This window comes from Nannobrachium achirus (genome assembly GCF_963921795.1).
Source record: "Nannobrachium achirus genome assembly, chromosome: 19".
Classification (NCBI taxonomy): Eukaryota; Metazoa; Chordata; class Actinopteri; order Myctophiformes; family Myctophidae; genus Nannobrachium; species Nannobrachium achirus.
Window position 1 is genome coordinate 43,470,236 of NC_137826.1, and position 22,868 is coordinate 43,493,103.

Below are 22,868 nucleotides of genomic sequence, written 5' to 3' on the forward strand. Positions count from 1 at the left end.
TTTTGTTTTCATTTCAAATGTGTGTTAAAGTTTCTTTCACTTCCAATTTGTAGATTATGGTTTATAGAACAATTTTGGTTAGAGTGTCAAGACAGTAGATTGAAGAAAAATATATTTTTTGCCCTATTTCCAAAATGACCAAAATCGGAATTGTGTTTTTTGAACAATGTCTTAGTTTTCCCACAACTGCTGTGTAATATATATATTTTTTTATTGCTATATCAAGTCAATACTGTGTGGGGAATCAATTGGAGTCAAATATTTGTTTTGAATATTATGATATTTCACACAATGAGACAATAACATGGTTATTACATTCAGCCCTTCACAATAAGGGTGCAGGAAGACTGGGAACTAGGCAGTGGGCACATAAATATTGTGGGCACCTCAATGTTAAGTTGGATGAAATTATTGCTGTGTGTGGTTCTATATGGGCTGAGTCAATAATTTTGACAAATAATAGCATGCAGCAACGTCTAAACATTTATATATAGACCTTTATATATATTTATTTTCCTTTTTTTTTGGAGCGGTGAAAGCGCTCCCAATAGACAGGTATGTCCGTGGGTATGTGGGTGGGTGGGTGGCTGGCTGGGTGGCCGTGTCCGTAGCTTGGCAATACCTTGAGTGGCCACACACAACACACTAGTTAAAGGAGGGGCGCTGTTTTGTGCAGGCCAGGCACACTCACCACTCACTCACACACGCATGCAACACACACACACACACACACACACACATAGCTGCTCAGATTCACCGCTCCACTTCGAACCGAGGTTTGATTTTTTCTTTTTGAATAGCCAAAAGTATAAAAAAAATATGGTTAAAAAAAGAACTAAAAAAGAACTATGTAGTTCATTTTGGGGAACCATGAACTTTAGTTCATAATGGGGAATTATGAACTAAAAATGAACTAGTTCATTTTAGAAGTTCTGAACTTGAACTTGAACTAGTTCGTTTTTAAAGTGAACTTTCCCAACACTGCTGTATTCAAACAATAATTGTATTGACATCTTAAGTAAAGTAGTTGTACATCAAAACTGCATTTAACACATTGACTGCCAGGATTAAGAGTGTTTTTTTCCCACTTACCTTTGAATTTGACCTCGGAGATTTACCATATTATCGTAATAATCAAAATCCATTATCCTGGGCGGAACATTTGCCAAAAAATAGCAGATCTACAAGCTCACAACACGTCGCAATGCTATGCTTTATGAGCTTGTAGATCGGCTATTTTTTAAAGGTGTGGATAGTGCAGGTTTTTAAGGGAAACATGTATTATTATGGATATAAATAAGTAAACACAGTGATTATCTGCCAAATACATGGACATTGTATATTGACAAACCTGCACCTTGACATGAACCCAGAGATTACACACATTTATCGATAGACCAGTGTAGCTATATGGAAAGGAAAAGTAATTAATGCTAAATACAATGGACAAGTAGGTATATCGATACAATCGATTCTTTGCACTGCCGATTCGATACGATACAAAATAAAACGATACGATTCAATTTTAGCTGTTTTTATTTCTACTAGAAGCTGGGCCGCCCTTCGGGCGGCCCAGCGTCTAGTCGGCGACCTGGCCAACTCGGGAACGATGTAAATAGGGAATGAATGCCCCGCCCTTTAATGCAAACCCCATTATACCTGTTGTCATATGATGTTGTCATAGGACTCCATATGTCTTGACCATCTGTTTGCCTGTGTCCATTTATGCCCATATATGGAGATATCTGTATCTGTCTGTCTGTCGGCGTCCATTTTATGTCCATATATGGAGATCACTGCAGATATAATCCTGGGTCCATTTTATGCCCATATATGGCCATATATGGAGATCTCTGTATCTGTCTGTCTGTGTCCCTTTATGCCCGTATATGGAGATATTTGTGATTCTGCGTCCATTTTATGCCCATATATGCCATATATGGAGATATCTTTTTATCTGCGTCCATTTTATGCCCATATATGAGATCTCTGTCGCTTTTTGTTTGTTTCTTCTTTAAGCATATGGAGATATCTGTTTATATGCGTCCATTTTATGCCCATATATGAGATCTCTGTCGCTTTTTGTTTGTTTCTTCTTTAAGCAGAATACGCAGCCTGCTTAAATCTGCATCATTCAAGTCATCCTCCCAGTCCCACGCTTTGTTGCTTGTCTTATGTTTGTCTTGTCTCTTTTATTTTCTTTATCTTTTTTGGAGCGGACCCCATTAATGCAAACCCCAATATACCTGTTGTCATAGGACACGTTTTGACCATCTATCTGTTTGCCTTTGTCCCCACCCTTTAATGCAAACCCCAATATACCTGTTGTCATAGGACCCGTTTTGACCATCTGTTTGCCTTTGTCCCCTTATGCCCATATATGGAGATCTCTGCACACACAGTACCGGTTGCGGAAAACTCTGATGTCAGACATCAGCTCCGCATACGGGCATTAATTTTATGCCCATATCTGGAGAACGCGCGTGCCGGTGGGAAGAAGGGTTCTCGAGATACGCGGATTACATACATACATACACATTCACAGAGATTTTTTGTTGACTCATGTGGAGTACGTGATGTCAGAGCCTTTTATGAAGTGATGTCACAATGAGTCAGCGCTTGCGCCGGTTTCCTCCGAAACACCTGATGTCAACAATCAGCTCCGCATATGGTGATTCCGAACGTTTCGCGCCGGCGTACGTGATGTCAGAGCCTTTTATGAAGTGATGTCACAATGAGTCAGCGCTTGCGCCGATTTCCTCCGGAACAGCCTGATGTCAACAATCAGCTCTGCATAAGGAGATTCCAAACGTTTTGCGCCGGTTTCGGAAAACCGTGCGTCGGGTCGGGTCGAGGCTCGGCACTGCACTCCGCGCCACGTCGGGGAACGCGCGTGCCGAATCTGAAGCCGGTGGGACGAACGGTTCTCGAGATACGCGGATACATACACGCAGAGATTTGTCGCATTTATAGATAGATATACTTCGATTTTTTAAGTTTAAAAACTATATTTCGATGCAGTTACTATATCGTTACACCTCTACTCATAAAGGAGACCCTGGACCCCTATGATGTCACCTTATGTCAAACATTCTAGCAGGAGAGTTATCCCCAGCCCATCAGCGATCACTGCTGTGATCATTACGCCCTCTAATGGCTATGATGTCACTCCCTCTCGGTGCTTCCCCCAGGGAACGCCCGCTCGGAGAAAAGGTCCGTTTAACGAGTTGCTAGAAGCCTGAGTGTGCAGTTTAACATGTAGCAGCCTACTTTCTGCTGAGTCTTGCACAACAGCCTCCCCCGGGGCCACGTGTAGGCCTGTCACAACGCTGACATAATCACCCCCCCGATCGTAATATTTCAGCTAATCACAGTTATTTTTGCGTAAATCGTTAGGAGACGTTGGCGTTCGCCTGTATAAAAAACAAAACAGCTGGATGAAATGAAACAGAAATGTCATATTTGCCATCGTTGTTTCCATGTCACTGTGCATGCTCTTTTAGCCACTTTCAGCCTGGTGTAGTTTAAAAATATATATGTTTGCTTGGAGAATATCAGAAAATAGCAGATCTACAAGCTCACAATGGGGCACGATGTGGCATGTTTTGAGCTTGTAGATCGGCTGAACATTTTTCAGACTAAGTAACAGTATATAGCCTGTTTTGGCTAGTACACAATTTTGGGCCATAATAGACAAACAGAAATGTAATTTCTATTTATTTAATATAATATGTTCCAACGTTCAATGCCAAAAAGCACAATTTTACCGTCAACTAAAATGTAATGACGGTGACAGCCCTACGCACACAGCACCTGGCTGCCTGTTCGCTTGTAAAATCTCACGAGAAAAAAGAAATAGCAGATCCACAAGCTCATAGTGCGCCACTCGGTGCCGCGCTATGAGCTTGTATATCTGCTATTTTCCCCCTACACACACAGCACCTGCCTGGTCGCTGCTGGTCTGTTGTAAAATCTCACGCCACACATTAGTTTCTATCCGGTGCTGACAGTTACAACGTGTCGAGACGGAGTCATAAAAGCGGCCGTGACCAGCGGCCTGCCAACGCACACATCGTAGAAGCACACGGGCACAGAACATAACTATATACTTAAAGGCAGACAAACAGTATATCCTCACTGTTGTGCAGAAACCTCCTATCTCCATGTTGGCGTTGTCGGGTGGAAACCTTGTATGTCCAAAACCGTTCGTTTTGTATTTATCATTTAAAAAATGAACTAAACTAGCAGATCTACAAGCACAGATCTAAGCACAGATCTAAGCACAGATGTACAAGCACACAACGCTTCGCGGCGCGAGGCGCTGTGTGCTTGTAGATCGGCTGTTTTCACTACTTTTGTGCGACGGCCTTGTATGATGAAGCAGGGCTTTTACATACAAATGTGACACTTGGAGATACAAGGTTTCTGCCCGAAAGTGACGGTATTCTAACTTTTTTTTTTTTATTCGTAAAACTATTTCCTACTTGACCATACTGCAGCAGTGGTTTTTCAACCGTTTTCGTTATTCCGTTATTCTGCATTTGAGCCGCGGACCACCGTTTGATGAGATTTAGCCACTCGGACCCAAAACCTTTGAATATCTTGTCATCGTTGGATAAGATTTCACAATTCCATGCTGTATTGATGTTGGTACCATAGGAGAGATAACGTAAAAGCGTAAAATGAAACCAAACGGACCCGTTAAGGTCCATTTGGTTTGATTTTACAATCTCGAGTTAAGGATCTATATCCTAAGGGTCCATTTGGTTACCAACTCCATCATTTAGCTGGGGACCACTTGGAACCCCCTCATGGACCACTGGTGGTCCCCGGACCACTGGTTGAGAACCGCTGTACTACAGTGTCGCACAATAGCATCAAAAGTAGCAGATCCGATAAGCTCAACACACTTTGGGCTCTTGCTACTCTTTGCTACTTTTGAATTAGAATCCTGGAAAATAAAATGTTTTTGGACATATGAGGATTCCACCCGACACACCCACACGCTCATCCACACACACCCACACAGACACACACCTACGTGCACTTTTGGTTACGGATGTGTTGGTTTTAAGGTTAGCGGCACCTTCAGGGCAGCGGAGGTTACGCGTGGCTGCTTTCATTGCCCATAACTTTCTTCTCGCTCTGACCTCTTGAGATGTTTTCCAACACCCAGAGTCTGTCGCAGTAAAGCGTTGACCTTAACCGGTCTGTCATCGCTACGCTGATGAGGTGTGGCTTCCCATTCGCTGAGAGGTCACGTCACTCGACAGGAAATTGAGTTACATTACGCCCATGGGTGCACGTGAGGTCAGGGAAGGCCAGGGGGGCGGCGCCAAGTGAAGACCTTAGCGAGGGTGAGACAAGGGATGGGACGATATGAACATTTCATATCACGGTTATTGTGACCAAACAATTTGCGATTTACGATTTTATCGTGATAATCAAAATATCCCCACATCCATTATCCTGGGGCGGAACATTTGCCAAAAAAATAGCAGATCTACAAGCTCACAACCTGTCGCAATGTGACACGTTGTGAGCTTGAAGATCTATTTTTTGGCAAAGAGATCTGGTAGAGAGTGAAAAAAAAAGACTGTGTCAAGTACCGATATTATAAGTATGTTTTACCAATAGAGGGTTTAAATGGTACCGGGTATGCAGCTCGGCAAATAAAAGGTGAATTGATCCCAGTGCATGACGGAGGAGGATTGTTTTTTATCACGATAAACGATAATATCGCTTATCGGCCCATCCCTAGTTGAGACTAGATCCTGTCAACTATGTTCATCACGGCCGACCAAAATACTTTTTTGTCGACAAAATCAACTGTATATTTAGTTGACTAAAACTAAAATAAATATAACTAAAACTAAATGAAAATGTATTCAAAAGAATATGACTAAAACTAAATCAAAATGAACATTGGTTTGAATATACTATGTACAGTATATAGCGTTAGAACACACCACCGGTGCAGCCCTTGTTGTTCACAACAGCGTTAACAAATCGTATAGTGTCTCCGGTTCACAGCTCTGACAGTCAGTCCACCCTTCTCTGTGTGTCCCTTTAAAAGAGAAACAACGTCTTTCCTTCCTGCTCTGCAGCTGCTGGCTCTACAGTTACAGTTAGCCATGCCAAACACACAATGCCACAATGGTTCTCACACATTATGGTGTGATTTGTGGAGAGGTTTTTTATGGCACTAACTTACAACTGATACCAAATTCACCATGACCAAGTCAACAGCAGTTGCAGTTTGAGGAATATCATTTCAATAAAATGTTCAATTCAAAGGAGCTTTATTGGCATGAGAAAACATACATCTCTACATTGCCAAAGCAATTTTCCAAACATAATAAATATCTTGGTTTTATGTTTGTCTTTCCTAAAGTAAGGCCTAACTTTCACTTCGTCATGTGACAGTGTCAACCGACTACCACTTTTCCACTGACAAAAACGAATCTACGATGACTAAAACTAAGACTAAATATATTGGCAATTTCATCAACAAATAAAAACTTGACTAAATGTGTTTGGGAGGGACAAGTGGAGAAGAGATCCAGTAGAACTAAAAAATCTTTCTTCATAGTTTTGGTCGACAAATTCAACACGGCTGCGAGCATTAAAGTTTGAGGGTCATAAGAAGAAGCTAGACAGGTATATCTTAGAAGGCCCTCCCTCGTCCCTGACAGATCCCTGCCAAGGGCACATACCTCATTAGCTCCCATAGCCAGCCCTGAGCCTCTGCTGTAAGGGAGGGGCGTTTACTGGAGGCAGATGAGATGAATACACAGAAGACCTTGGTTTGTCTTTATTGAAATTGGATTACGGCTACTCTTGCTAAATGCCCAGGCCTGTTGGCTGGTTGGCTGACTGACAGCGAGGGGGAGGCTGGTTCCACAAGACACACAAGATTTATCATGGGCTGTATATCTATCTACTGCCCAGAGAGAGAGAGAGAGAGAGAGAGAGAGAGAGAGAGGCAGACGGCATCTCTGCCTGTCTGTCTCCCTGGGAGAGGAGAGGAGAGGAGAGATTCAGACCTCAATGTCACTAACTTACTTTGGTCTCTCACAGGCACGTGCACACATAGACACCAAAGGGGGCTTGAGCCCGTGCACTTTTATCCGTCTGTAAAAAGTGCCCTCTCCAGACCATGAATGTAGTTTTTCTATGGTGGAAGAAATGCAAATGCCCACTTTCCATGCCATACCTGAAGGCGTCATTCAAGAAATTGCCTTGTCCAAACTCTCCTGAACGTGAATGCAGCATCTTATGTTGAAAGAGTTGCCCTCTCTGTGTAGAAATTCATACCTTACTCCACATCTCCAGTATTGACATGATTATGCTTAGTTCAGTGTAAGCACCGAAAATAGCCGACCTCCAAGCGCGACGCGTTGTGAGCTTGGAGGTCTGCTGTTTTCGATATTTCCACCAAAAGGCCCTTTTAGAAATGTCAGCCCCTGCCTCTCTAACATTCTCTGCCCGTCCCTGGTCTCTCATGTGACTCCATGGTCACCTCAACACGTTCTCTCTCTCTCTCACACACACACACACACACACACACACACACACACACACACACACACACACACACACACACACACACACACACACACACAGGGGACACACACACATACTTATGAGGACTAGCAATTAACTACATTCATGCATGGACGGTCCTCACAAAGTTGTAAAACATTTACACAGACACACCTATACGGTGGCAGACACTGCTTCCCTTTGATAGCCCAGCTCACCGGCGGTGGGGCAAGCACCACCGGCCAAGTCCAGGGGTTCTATTTATAGCGCGTTAATGGGTGCACTTATGAATAAGGATTTATGGGCGGCCGTCGCCGTTTTGAGACTCTGCCAATCGAACAATGCGTTGGTGACGTGATGGAGAGCGTTCCATGTCGTCGACGCGGGGGAACGAAGCGGGCGGCTGCCAAGGTCCAAATGAACAGGGGCGACTAATTGTGAGGGGGGAGAGGAAGAGAAAGTCCTGCGAAGGAAATGAGAGACATGGAGGAAATGAGGCAGGAGATGAGGGCCCATAAAGGTCGTCGTAGCGATGCTTGTTGCGGGAAAACAGAGTTTGCCGATTGTGATGAGAACGAGATGATGTGATTGCTATAGGGCTGCCACCCGAACATCTACTATTTGAATAGTCAGTCAAAGACCCCTCAGTCGAACTGAGATTGTTTGATTGAGCATTTCATCTTTTTATTTTTTGCCAGTTGATTTCTTATGGAGAAGAAGAGTCCCGCACACTGTCTTCACTCACAATAGATTTAATACAACGTTTCGGTCGTTCAGACCTTCATCAGCCAGTTGATTTCTTCCCAGTAGCATCAAGTTAGTTTCACCTAGTCAGTTTCACCTCACATTACACGTTTCCAATAGTGTAATTTGAAAGGTGTTTTTTTTACTTATGGGAGGAAATCCGATTTCTTTTGAATCCATCTTTGGCAAAACATCTTTTTACAGTATGAAAACTATGCTGGGGTTGCGTACTCAGATGAGTTCAAAGGGCGAACTGTCAGAGCTTAAGTGTATTGCTCTGGGTGAGAGCCGAGAATCGAACCAGTGACCTTCAGATTCCCAGACGGCCTCTCTGCAGTCTGCACACTCGGCTCCATTAATTAAAATGTAACTTTGGATGTTCTTTGGAGAGAGTCTGAGGCCACATTCTCTAGAGAAAACGGCAAAGTGTTGTTGTGTTGTCACTTTTTATTCTGCGTTTATATAGAGACGCACCAGTGATTGAAAACGCTGTAATGTGCATGACAGGCTAGGTGGTGACGATTCATTATTGTTTACATTCACCATTGCAGCGTGCATGATATCTAAATACAACTAGATTTAGCCTAGTCCCGGAAAAGACGCGCTGTGATTGGCCAGGCGGCATTTGAGTGACAACCGCACAGGCTCCTCCCCTACGTGAGGCTTTTCCTCCTCTGCTAAGGTGGTTTGACTTTGTTGCGTTTTCAACCCCGCTGTTGTCACCTAAACGTACGGCATATCTGACATTTTTGTTTGCCGGTTTCTATAGAAAATGGCCTCGTCTAAACAGCGCTTGAGATGCAGGCTGTACTGCCTATAGTGCATGCATTTGCGTACTATCGTAATTGAAAGAGCCGAATGCCTGACGTTCGCCGTCACTGCTTCTTTTGTGCATCTGGGCATTGAATCAGCTCCTGGCTGCTGCTGCTGCTTGGAGCTGATGGAGCATTTGTCCTGCTAATGTCCAAACCAGACGCCAGGCAGATGCTGGATCACCCATTTAACAGCAGAGAGCAGTTATCTATCCTGTCTGTCTGTCCGTGCAATTTGAGGGGTGTGTGTGTGTGTGTGTGTGTGTGTGTGTGTGTGTGTGTGTGTGTGTGTGTGTGTTTAGTTCCAGGAACCTACAGAAGCAAAGCTTTAGTTACAAAAGCTTGCTTAAAAAATACATAGGCTATATTCTAAGATTTGCACTCATTTTCACGAGTAACTCGTGCGTGTGTGCGTGCGTGCGTGCGTGCGTGCGCGCAGGGGCGTCACAAGGGGGGGGGGGGGGGGGGAGACTGAGTTACTTGTAGGGCTCAAGGTGGGAGGGGAGCTTAATTATTCTATACTTTAGCTATTGAAAGCTACTGCTATTTTTGAAAAGTCGTGAAAATGAGTGCAAATCTTAGAATATAGCCTATGTATTTTTTAAGCAAGCATTTGTAACTAAAGCTTTGCTTCTGTAGGTTCCTGGAACTAAATATTTTGAGATGGGGTTCCGTGGCCAAATACATATCATTTTGGGGGTCCTTGACATGAAAAAGTTTGAGCACCACTGACATGCAAACGTAGGTTTTTCAAAAAACCTTGGAAGGATTTTTCTAAAATAGCTGATCTACAAGCTGAGTGCCGCGCTGTGAGCTTGTATATCTGCTATTTTTCAATAGCTAAAGTACCCAGGGCCCAGAATGTGGTGCGACACCCCTGTGTTTGTCTGTGTGTGTGTGTTGAGAGAGAGACGGAGCGCGAAAGGGAAGATGGCAAGAGGAAGAAGATCTGCCCATAACTCATTTGCATTGTATCATTGTAATACATCTTACACATGCGGCTAAATGTTACCTACCATCATCTTAAGTGCCGTTAAGTGCCTGAGGCTATATAGAATAACCACACGTGCCTTGCTATAGAATAACCACACCATATATAAAACACTAGCGTACTGTACCGCTGTGCACTCTTGATATTTGACACTGAGTGCCCTAACATTTTGTTAAAAGCTGGTAACATTGTAAAGTAACTAAGTACCTTTACTTAAGTACTGTACTTAAAGTACAATTTTGAGGTATCTGTATGTTACTTGAGTGTCTCCAGTATTCAGTACCTTTACTTACTTTTACTCCACTACATCTCAGAGACAAATATTATACTTTTACTCCACTGCAATTATTTGATTAGATCAGCTATTTTCAAAGGATTTTTACTTCACTTATACTTACTTGCGAAATGGGACATGCTGCATAATGAGTAGTTTCTACTATTGGTACTTGTCTTTAAGTAGCCTACGTTTTGATGGCCATACTTTTTAAGTCAAATTTGTATTACGGACTTTTACTTGTAACAGAGTATTTTACATTGCATTATTGATACTTTTACTTTTATTAATACTTTTACTTAAGCAAAGAATGTGTGTACTTTTCCCACCACTGCACACAGTAAAATACCAGTGTTACCTTTGTGCACTCTTCAGAGGATTTCACTGTACAGGAGTCTTTCCATTATTGATATTTAACATCGATTGCCCCAACGTGTCAAAAGTATGCATTTACTGTAAACATGTTTGTAAAAGACTGTGGCAGAAATATATACCACTTATTCACCTATAAGTGAATGTTCACAGTTAATCCATTTAGGCCTGAACGCAAATCTGTGTCACTTTAGATTTGAACCACTTGTCTTTAACCATTATTTAATGCTTAAACTATTAAAAAATAGCAGATATACAAGCTCACAGCACACGCTGTGAGCTTGTAGATCTGCTATTTTTGGAAAATCGTGAACATTTGTCCAACTCTTTGAATGTCTTAGACCCGATTCTATGAGTGTCTTCTAAATCCTTCTTCCAAACCAGTGGTTCTCAAACTTTTTCATGTCAAGGACCCCCAAAATGACATGTATTTGGCCGTGGACTCCCATCTCAAAATATGTTGTTCCAGGGACCACCCAGAAGCAAATATTTGAGTTACCAATGTTCGCTTTTAAAAAGATATATTCAAAGACTAGCCGGTTTCTTACCATAATCTGATGTTATTATATCCCAGAACGAGTGGTACAGGTGCATTTTTACCTAACTCCACCCCGACATCTTTCATAATGACAATGAGAATGTCTTCACAGTGCTTGTACTTCCTGAAGTCTTGCAAAACGAGATTTCACCTGTGATTTCATCCTGCCAGTAGTCCACTACGGTGGCCCATTTGGGACACAAACACTGTGGAGAGTATTAGGCTAAGTAATTATGAACGACAGATATCTACAAAAAAAGATGTATAATTTTTTTTTCGAGCAATAAAAATAAGTGATTTACTGCAAAACCCCACCGCTCACACTCAGAGCTGCGGTGGACTCAGGATGGAGTTATGAAAGTTTTCACCAGTACCACTCGTTCCGAGTTATAACAACATAAGAAAATGGGTAGTCCAGAATTCTCCTTTAAGTCACTGAATCTCCTCAAAGAGAGTTTTTTTTAGGTCAGGATGGAACATTTTCTTCAGCTCTGCAGATTGAATTTATACTGAATGTCAACGTGTTCATTTTCTTTCTTTCTCAGGGAACCGATTGGAAAGAAGAAATCAGGTAAGAGCTGTGTGTATGTGTTTAAACTTAATATGGGGGGAAGATGGTGATTGCCGTGGCTCACAATTGTAGCTTGTCTTTGAAATAAAAGGTTAAGCGCTGAATAGAAAGACACTGAGACGTGCTATTAACTTAATTGCTGTTTTACTAATACTAGTAATCTATTCAGGGAACGATGGAAGGTATCACCACTTTGTAGGCATTTCAACATGCCTGGAGTGCCAACTTGTTACATATTTTCTTTTCTTTTTAATTTTTTTTTAGTAGCCAATTATTTCTTACCCCCTTTTTCTCCCCAATTTAGTCATTATGCCAATCGATTCCTCTCCACGCCCATTTCTGTGTTGTCACTGCTGTTTTATCCTATTGACCCACCTGCCAGTGAGGAGCCCCCACCAGGAGGACATAGACTCAGAGCTTTCGTCCTACTCTTCCCGCCCCAGAATTCCCTGTTGACAGGTGCCGCCCCCCCAGCCTGTAGGAGTACACGCAATGACAAATATCACCTTCCCCACCCGGCTTCCCTCCCTGCCGGACAGGGACGCACAGAGAATGTTAGGGAGGCAGGGGCTGAAATTTCTAAAAGGTCCTTTTGGTGAAAATAGCAAAAATATCAAACCTCCAAGTTCACAGCGTGTCGCGCTGCGGAGGTTGGCTATTTTCGGTGCTTGATACCACTGAACTAAGCATAATCAAGTCAATAATGGAGATGTGACGTACAATTCTTTCAACATAAGATGCTGCATTCAAGTTCAGGAGAGTGTGGACAAGGCAATTCTCTTGAATGCTGCCTTCAGGTATGGCTTGGAAAGAGGACATTTGCATTTCTTTCACCATAGTAAAAACTGCATTCATGGTCTGGAGAGGGCACTTTTTACAGACGGGTAAAAGGGCCAATTGTTTTCTTATAAACGCCCGACAACCCGGATGCACCAGGGTGGATTAGAACCCACAACCTGGTGGTGGTGCGCAGGCACTTTATGTGTTCTCACTCTGAACCCCACAGATACTATGAGCAAAATTTAAATTGCAATTCCCAAAAAGGTTTCGGTACCACTCAAACTGTTGTAATTGTCCAAACTGCAGTCGTCGCTTTGTGCCATGATCCCCAAATGTGGCACCTTAATATGCATCGTGCCCTTGGCGATGACCTCCATTAGCCATGTGCACACATAGACACCAAAGGGGGCTTGAGCCCCTGCCCTTTTATCCGTCCGTAAAAAAAAGTGCCCTCTCTAGACTAGACCACTTTCACTGTGGTGAAAGTAATGCAAATGCCCTCTCTCCAAGCCATAGCTGAAGGCAGCTCTCCTGAACTTGAACGCAGCATCTTATGTTGAAAGAATTGCCCTCTCTCCGTAGAAATCCATTCCGTATCTCAAGTATTGACTTGATTATGCTTATTCAGTGTGGTATCACTCACCAAAAATAGCCGACCTCCAACCTCTAACCTGCTATTTTCGATATTTCCACCAAAAGGCCCTTTTAGAAATGTCAGCCCCTGCCTCTCTAACATTCTCTGCACGTCCCTGACCTCCATGTCGAAATATTGGCTTTAAATATATACTGTATATCGGGTGGCGTGGCACATTGTTGTATTCAAGTTTCAACTTTTGCTGTGGCGCCCCCAGCACATCACAAACACAGATTGTGTGTCCTGTCTTCTCCTTTTGACTTTTAAGTAGGCTAAGGCAGTCTATAAAAAAATAAAATAAAATAAAGGAAAGCTTTTGAAGTTCTATTTGGGCCATAGGCTTAGTTGTACACAACAGCTCTGTCATTACTCTACTACTCAACATCTCAAAAAGGTTCACTTTGTCCCCATCTAGTGGTATCATTGCATTGCTCATGCACTCCTTTTTACTATAAAACCATCTAGGAAAGCCAACTGTAGCAGTGCACGTTTTTACTTTTAATAATAATGTCATGATTAAAGAGACATTTGAATGGTTTCTCTCATGATTTGTGTTGATGAAATGATGATGCTTTATGTGGTGGTGCTGAGACTTTGACACCAGCAGCAACACAGGAACCAAACCTTCCCAGTTTTTGTTTCCTCCATGTTTTTGTTTTATTCCCCCTGCCTACTCTTATTTATTTGTCTAACATCCTTAAGTTTCACCCATGTCATTTAGTTTTCTTTTTTTCTTTTCTTTTCACAACTTCTCTTCTCCATTCCTTTTTTTCCCCCCTTCCCATCAGGCCTCGTGGAGAGAGCGACTACTTTCCTAAAGCGAGGTAGTAACAGTGACTGTCATGCTTTGGCCCTCATGCTGTGTGTGTGAGACTCCCTGGGTTGCTAGTGGCCAGATCCTCCCATTCTCCCCGTCCCGTCCCCCACCCTCCTGCCCTGACCTGGGCCGGTGGGGTGCGGCTCTGTGGAAGTCTTGGGTGGCTTGCTTTGGTACCTAGCCTGGGAGCAGTACCATTTACCGCTGGTGTCTGATCCGGTCAGGAGCGGAAATAACTTTTGTAGTTTTTACGTTGTTTTAATTTGTAGTCATCAGGTTACTTTTACCGGATCACACGGCTCGGTTTAAAACCAATACCAGGCTTTCCTCCGCCATGGAAAGTCTGGTGATGCAAGCTTATTTGATACCTAAGAGAAACACAGACACTATTAGACTCAACCACTTAAGGCCTGCATACCTCATCTTTCGACTGAATGGACCAGATCAGAACATTTGTAAAACAAACATGTGGAGCGGTTAGATTTCCAGGTAGAATGGACATTTACCTGACATAAAATAAAAGTGTCCAGAACATTAGGTATTAGTCTAGTTAGTACTAGCATTAGTCTAGTTTGCCAATATTTAGGACAAAATCATGTCTCACAAGTGTCGCGATGCAACATCATATTAACCATCACCCCCAAGTACCCCTGGAGGTACCCACTTTGAGATATATTTTGACAGTTTCTTTGGCAATGTAAACGTTTGTTTGTTTTCTCATGCCAACAAAGCTCCTTTGAATAGAATTGAGAAGCAGTGTCCTACAGTAGAACACAGGTGTGATGTCACAGTGTGCTGCGTGCGCTCCATGCAGCTGATTGATGCTGGCTCGTTAATCCATCACTACCTTGAGTGATGCTTTGGCTCGGACCGCTAAAACTCCTCCCCCTTTTCAGTCCCTCGCTCGACCTTCACAAAATGGGTTCTTCAATCGGTATCTTTCAGCTTAGCTGTGTCAACGAGCAATGTGACATTTAATGCTGTTTTTAGTGCCCTCGGGTTGACATTGTCCTGTTGATTTTTCCTCTTTTAAAAAATAGTAGAATCTCAATTTAGGCATTTAGCAGACGCTTTTAATCCAAAGCGACTTACAATAAGCAGGTAATACATCAATATAATAAGCAAGATAATATATCAGTACATCAACAACAATATAACAATGCATAGGAATATCAATGTAGGAAAACAATAACATAGGTAGACCACGCACCTAATCAGTAAAAATCTTTTCTAAAACCTAAAAATGCTATCTAGCTTCATGTATGGTCATTGAGGGAAGGGGAGTGTTACAGTAGCGCTATGGGTTTAGGTGGAGTCTGAAGAGGTGAGTCTTCAGTCCACGGCAGAAGCAAGGGAGTGAGTCTGTAGTTCCAAGTGCGACAGGGAGTTTATTCCACAGTTTGGGGGCCAGGAGGGCAAATTGTCTAGGACGAGTGGATTTTTGTCCTAGGGTTCTCTCAAGAGAGACATTTCTAGTAATATTCACACGTAGAGAAATCGGCAAGACGTCGTCTTCTATAGTCTTCGGTGTCAATCAGCAGTTACATTATATTAGTTCAGTGTCCGGATTGTTGTGTTAATTGTTTGTATTGCTAGCTTGGTGCTAACATTGGTGGTGGGCTCTATATGGTTGCTAGTTTGTCCTCTTTGCTGTTGTCACAGCCATGTTGTTGATTGATATATAACCTTTTATTTTATTTATTTTCTGGTTCCATTTCCTGTCCTCTTTCCTAACACCTGCCATCCTCTTCCAATGTACCTCCATCCATCCATCCTTTCCTTTCTCTCTGCTCACCGTTTTCTTCAATCACGCCTGCCTCCTCTTCCTCTCTTGCCGTCCGCTCGCTGGATCTCAATACTGTGGATAAGGCCCTCTCTCATCACCCGCTGTACTCATTAGAAGAGCAACGCCCACCAATTCTTCACCCAAATACTATTGTTATTCTGTCTATTTTGATTCACTCAACACATAATACGATTCGAATACTCACATACTCTTTTCAATAGAGTAGCAAATCTTTTTTTTTCTCTTATAAAAATCATGGATCTTCTATTTTTATGCGCCCTCTGCTGTTTGTATCACAATCATTTTTATATTTAATCGATATAAATTGTCACCAGTTTCAATCGATTTGAATCGATCTACGATAAATCGTTAGATGCATATTTATCATTTATTCTCATACAGTCATTGCAACAAGACATCCACAATAGTGTTGCAGTAGTCCTTTTGATCGGTAGAGGATATCCTTTTTTTTTTATACAATTGATATAAATTGTCACCAGTTTGAATCGATTGCAATCGATTTACGATAAATCGCTAGATGCATATTTATAATTAATTCTCACACAGTCATTGCAACAAGACATCCACACTAGTGTTGCAGTAGTACGTTTTATCGGGAGAGGATAGCCTTTTCTTTACAATACTGAGATCCAGGCCCGGGACAAAAAGCCATGGTTAAAGCCCAGATAGGTTGACTGTGCTCTGCTCTGCTCTGCTGTGATGACAGGAGACTCCACGGCGGCGGACCCCCTCCTCCTAGAGCAGTACGTAGCCGTCACCGACTACGAGAAGCAGGAGAGCTCTGAGATCGGCCTGCACGCCGGCCAGGTGGTGGAGGTCATCGAGAAGAACGAGTCGGGTAAGCTCACTGTGAAATTATTATTATTACGCATTATTAACCATTCGTTTATGCTTTAAGTGAAAAGAATAATTAAATCGATAAAATGTGTGCAAGTCTTTGAATATATTGACCCAATTCTATAAATGTCTTCTAAATCCTTCTTCTAAATCAGTGGTTCTCAAACCTTTTCCGATCAAGAATCCCCAAAATTATATGTATGTTCCCATGGACCCCATCTCAAAATATGTTGTTCCAGGGACCCCCCAGAAGCAGAGATTTGAGTTACAAAAGTTTGCTTTGAAAAATATATATTAAAGATTTGCACACATTTTAATGATTTTTCAAAAAATCGGTGCACTCGGTGCCGCACTGTGAGCTAAAGTATAAAAGTATTCCAGGTCTTAATGGGAAAACATCTGTGTCATTTTAGATTTTAACCACTTTTCTTTAACCATTATGTTTTACTATGGCTATTCAAAAATAGCAGATCTACAAGCTCAAAGTTACCTAGTTGATAGGGGGTGTAACGATACATGTAATAGCAATACGATACTGGTTAACTCAAACTAACTACAATGGCTGTCTCCCTCATTTAACTGTGGTCAAAGAATATGAACTGAGTAATCCAATCAACACCCATCAGCTTTCGACTGTCTCATCACCCAATGCCTACCTGCCGGCAGGAAGGGGCATCCCTCTTTTCTTGAAGAGGAGTGACTTAATTCCAATAGCCTATACAAACTGTGTCTTCGCTGTATTCTGGAGTAATTCCCTGAAGAAACCAGCTGTCGTGGCTTGACCTCGTATTCTCTCTATTTGGCCTTGCTTTGTGGTTACTTGAGCGATTTCAGACTCAGTGTTTTTATCCGACGGTTTAAAAAAGCTAGCTATCAGCTATATGGAATGGAATTAGTAAAAAACATATCCACTGGAGGCTGCATAACTGAATTGGCAGAAGTGCTGCGGTTAAGGGAAGTTGCGTCACGCAGTGCAGGTATGTTTACATCCGCCAGCGAAACAAACCTAAATAGATTGTAGCTCTTAACTTGCTAATACAGTAGGTGTAACTTTGTCAGAATCCATGTTTTTGTTTGGATATTGTTTATTACGAGCGCAACCGAAAGGTTCTATGCTGTCTCAGCCTCACGCCGTAACTAGGCTTTTCTTTTCGCAGATGAGTAAGCCTGGCTACGCAAGGCTAAAAGGAATTAGACCCTCTTTTGTATTTTCCCTCTTAAAATTCCTAAATACAAGGCCAAATATTTAGTTTCCATACAATCGATTATTTGCATTGCAAAACAATTCGATACCGATTATCTGCATTGCGAAACGATACGATACAAACCGTTACTATATTGTTACACCCTTACTTGTTAACCTGTAAAAAGTAATGTAATTGACTTGTTTTTCCTCTTGGTTTGCTCAGGTTGGTGGTTTGTAAGCTCAGAGGACGCCCAGGGCTGGGTTCCTGCAACCTGTCTGGAGGCTCAGGATGACCCAGATGATTTCTCCATCCCTGGGGAAGAAGGTTGGTGTTGCCAGTCTCTGGCTTATTGTCTATTCACTCTATCGCAGTGATTCTCAAACTTTCAAATTCCAAGGTCTTCCCTTAACTCTGACAGTGTACGAATGGAACCAAATGGACCCGTCTGTGTTCATTTGGTTCCATTTGTACACTGTCAGAGGTACAGACTTGTATGGGTCAATTTAGACCCCCCCTAAAGGAACCAACAGAGTCCCTAGAATCCCCTTTGAGAAACACTGCTCTATCGCAAGGACTTCTGAAAGGAAACCTTCAAGATGTGTTTATGCCTTTAGGAAGCCAGTGTTCAAGGAAATCATTGCTGTCAGGCAGAAACCTATACTGTACCTCCATATTTATTATTATTTTAATAATGCCCTTCTTCTCACAGTGTCGCACAAAAGTAGTGAAAATGGCAGATGTACAAGCTCACACAAAGCATCGTGAGCTAGCAGAGCTTGGCTGTTTTTTCTCTACTACTCTTTTAAATTATAATAAAAAAGGAAACGTTTTGGACATATTGAAGGTTTCCACCCGACAGCAACAAAATGCCAGAAATCCTGACATAGCCTCTTATCTATGTTGATTGAATTATGTTAGCCTAAGTAGAAATGTCAACATAATCTCCTCTTAGATCTTAAGAATTCTGCTCATGCTTTCTTTCCCTGTGGCCTATTAGTGTGAGTGTGAAGGGATGCGCTGTCTTTGCTTGCTTTAATGGGACATGTGGCTATTAAGGGACATGTTGGCTCTCGCAGGGATCAAACCTGTCACCTTCTGGTTCGGCAATTATCTCTCATCACTAAGCTAACTATGACAACCTTTTAATTCTCTACACGGTTTTTAAATGCCAATAATCATCAAGGGTGCATAATAACGATTACATGTTTTTATTCCGTGCTGATGAAATTGTACACTTTCAGGGCAGGGCCACAGTTATAGCCACCAACTTTATAAATTACATATTTTCAGGAATATATAAATGAATGCTAAGTGTAATACAGGGTAACAGTCCTATGATCAATATATCAATACATGTAACGGTTCACTCCCTGTTTGATGACTTCCTGCCCCACTCACTTTGCTGTCAGTGCCTCGGAGGTTTTGGTCGCTGCCGAGGCACATGGGTCGTCGCAGAACGTTAGGGGATCTGTTCGGCACAGGTTTTGGGCAAGGTGCACGCCTTTGCACGCATTTTTTCCCCCTTTTCCTATGCTGTGTGAATGTGTGCCTGCGTTTGTGAACATGCATGTCTTGTTGCATGACTCTGAGCCTGTGTGAACTAAACCAGTGGTGGTTCTCAAATCTTTTTAACGTGAAGGACCCGCATAACTCTGAAGCCCTATCTTCTGAGCATACCCCTTATGCCTAAACTTTGTAGGCATTTTTACTATTTTAGAAAAAACTTTTATAGACAATCTGATGTACATCAATACGTTGTGAGCTTGTAGATAGGCTGTTTGAACTATTCTAAAATGTTTTTCAAAACAGTAAAAAAAATGATAAAAGGTTTTAGGGGTAAGGCAGCTTGCAAGATTAGGGCCCTGAGTGTGCATAAATGGAACCAAATGGACGCTATTTGTAAACTCTCAGGCCCCTTTTCTACCAAGGTTGAACCGGTTCCGTTCTTTTTTCCCAGCCTAATCTTGGACAAAACGAATTGGTTCAGATTCCTAAAAGTTGGTTCAGAACCGGAACCAAAAAAACATGTATTTTTGCCCTGAAGTGGGAACCAAAGTGCATGTGTCACGATTCAGGTTATAATGCAGATGCAGATATAAACCATCATACAAACAATAGAATGGAACCAGTTCTTGACCAAAGTTATTTTGGTGTAAAAGGGGCCTCAGAGTGACAGACCTGTAAATGGTCCATCTGGAAACCCCTCAAGGAACCATGAGGGTCGCTGGACCGCACTTTGAGAACCACTGATCTACAAACCCTTGCATGCAGAGTGGACTGTGTTTTTCAGAAAACTGCTCTACCTGTGAGGCTGTGACTTAACTGTTCCGTAGACCTCTTACTGGTCACACATCTTGGTGCATTGAATCTTTCGCGTTGTGTTCATGTGCAAGCAACAAGTCATACAACTTTTCAAACCATAGCTCTATTTCTAAATTAAGTTTGAAGTTCGTCCTTTGTGTTTATTTATGGAAGGTGTTTGTTTGTCTGTTTTTGTTGCACGTGCATGTACAGCAGGGGAGGCAACGATCAGTGGTGGACAAAGTATAACCCTGGTACTTGAGTCAAAGTATAGATACTCCTGGTCAAATGTTACTCAGTTTTCTCTGTCAGATTTTCACTTGAATACTGGAGTACTTGCTTTTAAAAGTATTCAAAAGTACAAATTACTAAGTACATTTAATTGCTTTTAATATCAATACAAAACTAGACATAAATAGATAGAAGAAAAAGATCTAAAAGCTCACAATGAGTGACGTCTTTGTCTTAAAATACAAACACTCAAAGTACAGTACTCAAGTAAAATGTAATTCATTGCTGTCCACCACAGCCAACCATGGCTTTAAGATTGACCAGTAGATGCAGAGGGGTGTTTTGTAGCAATTTGAAAGCCCAGGCAAAAACACCCTTTCATTTCATCTACTGTCCAATTAAAATCTTGCACAGGTTTGCTGGTAAATCTGGCCCATAGCGTTAGAAGTTCTCCTTAACGCTATGAGACTCTTCTGTCTCTCGACTGTAGAAAAAAAATGAGAATACACTTTTGCTATTCTCCAAAATAATTAAAATTTTAATCTGTTGACGCCTGCTCTCCTTCATGGTGGGAAACACACTTTTTGGTCAGAAAAGAAAATATTGTGCAGATTAACAGATCCGGTCAATGATTTTTTTCTATTGACGAGATATTTTCTTTTCTTGCTATTTTTTCCTTTTTAGTTTTGAATATTGTGTAAAAGTTCATTATTTTCCGTAATTCCATAATGCCAACCAAAACAACACCTTGATCAGTCAGAGCTGTAGGATTAATATTCAGCAATACCGAGCACATCAAGCATTAGGAGAGGAAAAAACAAAGAGCCTGAAGCTGGATCTAACCATATCCGTTGTGTGCCTTGACTGCCGAGCTGTATTACATGTATATGTGCGGCATTCGTGCTGTTGTTGTGAATACGGTACTAGATGCTCATGGACAGATACTGGGCACTTGTGTGATATACAGCTAACTCGCTAGCAATGTTATATCAAACTCGCAGAGGCAGAAACAGTCGCTCATCACTGACCAGCATTTTAAAATAAGCATGTCCATTCTGCTCGCCAACAAGCTCCATCTCTCAGAGCCGTTGACAAGATGGGCTTAAGCTGGCACATAGCATACCGTCAGTGTCTGTCGGGCAGAGACCTTGTATCTCCATATGATACGATATGATATGATATAGTACTTCATTGTCAGTTCACACTGAAATTTGTCTTGCAACACAGCAGCCAAGTATGTGAAACATATAAACACAACACAAATCTTTGATTTCTACAAGGTCATGTCTATTATTGCAACGCGTTGTTAGCTCATCGATGACCTGTTTTTGAAAGTGAAAGTGGTGAAGTGTGCCTGTGGGTTTTACACATATTTAGGCAATGAAAAGTATTAACAAGAGCTTGTGACTAAATAATGACTACATTGGGTCCATTGGAACCGTTTCTATTTCCTGAAAATGATCAGTTTTTGCACGTGCATGAGGTTTCTGCCTGACGGCAACGATAGCAGAGCAGCCCCCCATGTGTATCTGTGAGCTGGGACACTGATGCTAGGACCTCACGTTAAACAGTACTCTTTGTTGTTTGTGCCGTCTCAGAGGAGAAGTACACAGTGATCTACCAGTACTCAGCCAGGGACCAGGATGAGATCGACCTGGAGAGAGGGATGATCGTAGAGGTGATTCAGAAGAACCTGGAGGGCTGGTGGAAGATCAGGTACATGAAGGATCCTGGAATACAGTGTGCTGGGCGTTCCTCCCAAGATATTCTGCTTCTGGGACGCTTGCAGGAGGATAGTTTAGTGGTTCCCAACCTTTTCTGGATCAAGGCCCACTTGAAAATCTTCAAAACAGCCCACTTAAAGTAACGCTGCCCAGCCCATGACTTAAAGGAGTAGTTCACCCCCAAAATGACTTGTTTTCCTATTGATTACTCATACTGTACCATGGAGACTTGAGTTCAATAATATTTTTTGTTTTTTTTGTCGCATTCCAAAGACAATAATTTGAGTCTTACCCCCATTGATTCCGGATGGGATCTTAATGCATTTGGGTCCCCATCCGGAATCAATGGGGGTAAATGTACAATAATCACATTTTCGTCATAGGAATGCGACAAATACAACATATTATTGAACTCAAGTCTCCATGGCGTGAGTAATCAATAGATAAAAGGTCATTTTGGGGGTGAACTACTCCTTTAAGCCTATCTGTTCTAAACCTAGAACCTATTATCAGTTTAATAGTAGAATAACCAAAAAACAATGACCTCTCATCAGCCTACATAACATGCTATGTAACTTACATGTTAGCCTTTGCATAAGCCTGCAAGGTCGTCAAGGCTAGGGCAAGTGCTACAGTAAGTGCTATGGGCTAAGGTGGAGTCTAAAGGCTTGAGTCTTCACATTACTATTGGGTGCAGCATTAA

General features: G+C 42.0%; 1 protein-coding gene across 2 annotated transcripts in view; it reads left to right on the forward strand.

Annotated features, from left to right (window-relative positions):
• sh3pxd2b (SH3 and PX domains 2B) overlaps nucleotides 1–22,868 on the forward strand; it is a 90,874-nt gene that overhangs the window by 59,453 nt on the left and 8,553 nt on the right. The window contains exons 6-10 of one of the 2 annotated variants that reach the window (XM_080749704.1): nucleotides 11,822–11,847; nucleotides 14,050–14,085; nucleotides 16,592–16,723; nucleotides 18,132–18,233; nucleotides 22,040–22,157. In XM_080749704.1, coding sequence (XP_080605830.1) covers nucleotides 11,822–11,847; nucleotides 14,050–14,085; nucleotides 16,592–16,723; nucleotides 18,132–18,233; nucleotides 22,040–22,157 — 414 coding nt within the window. The remainder of the gene's footprint in view (nucleotides 1–11,821; nucleotides 11,848–14,049; nucleotides 14,086–16,591; nucleotides 16,724–18,131; nucleotides 18,234–22,039; nucleotides 22,158–22,868) is intronic. The other variant, XM_080749705.1, reaches the window with a different exon arrangement.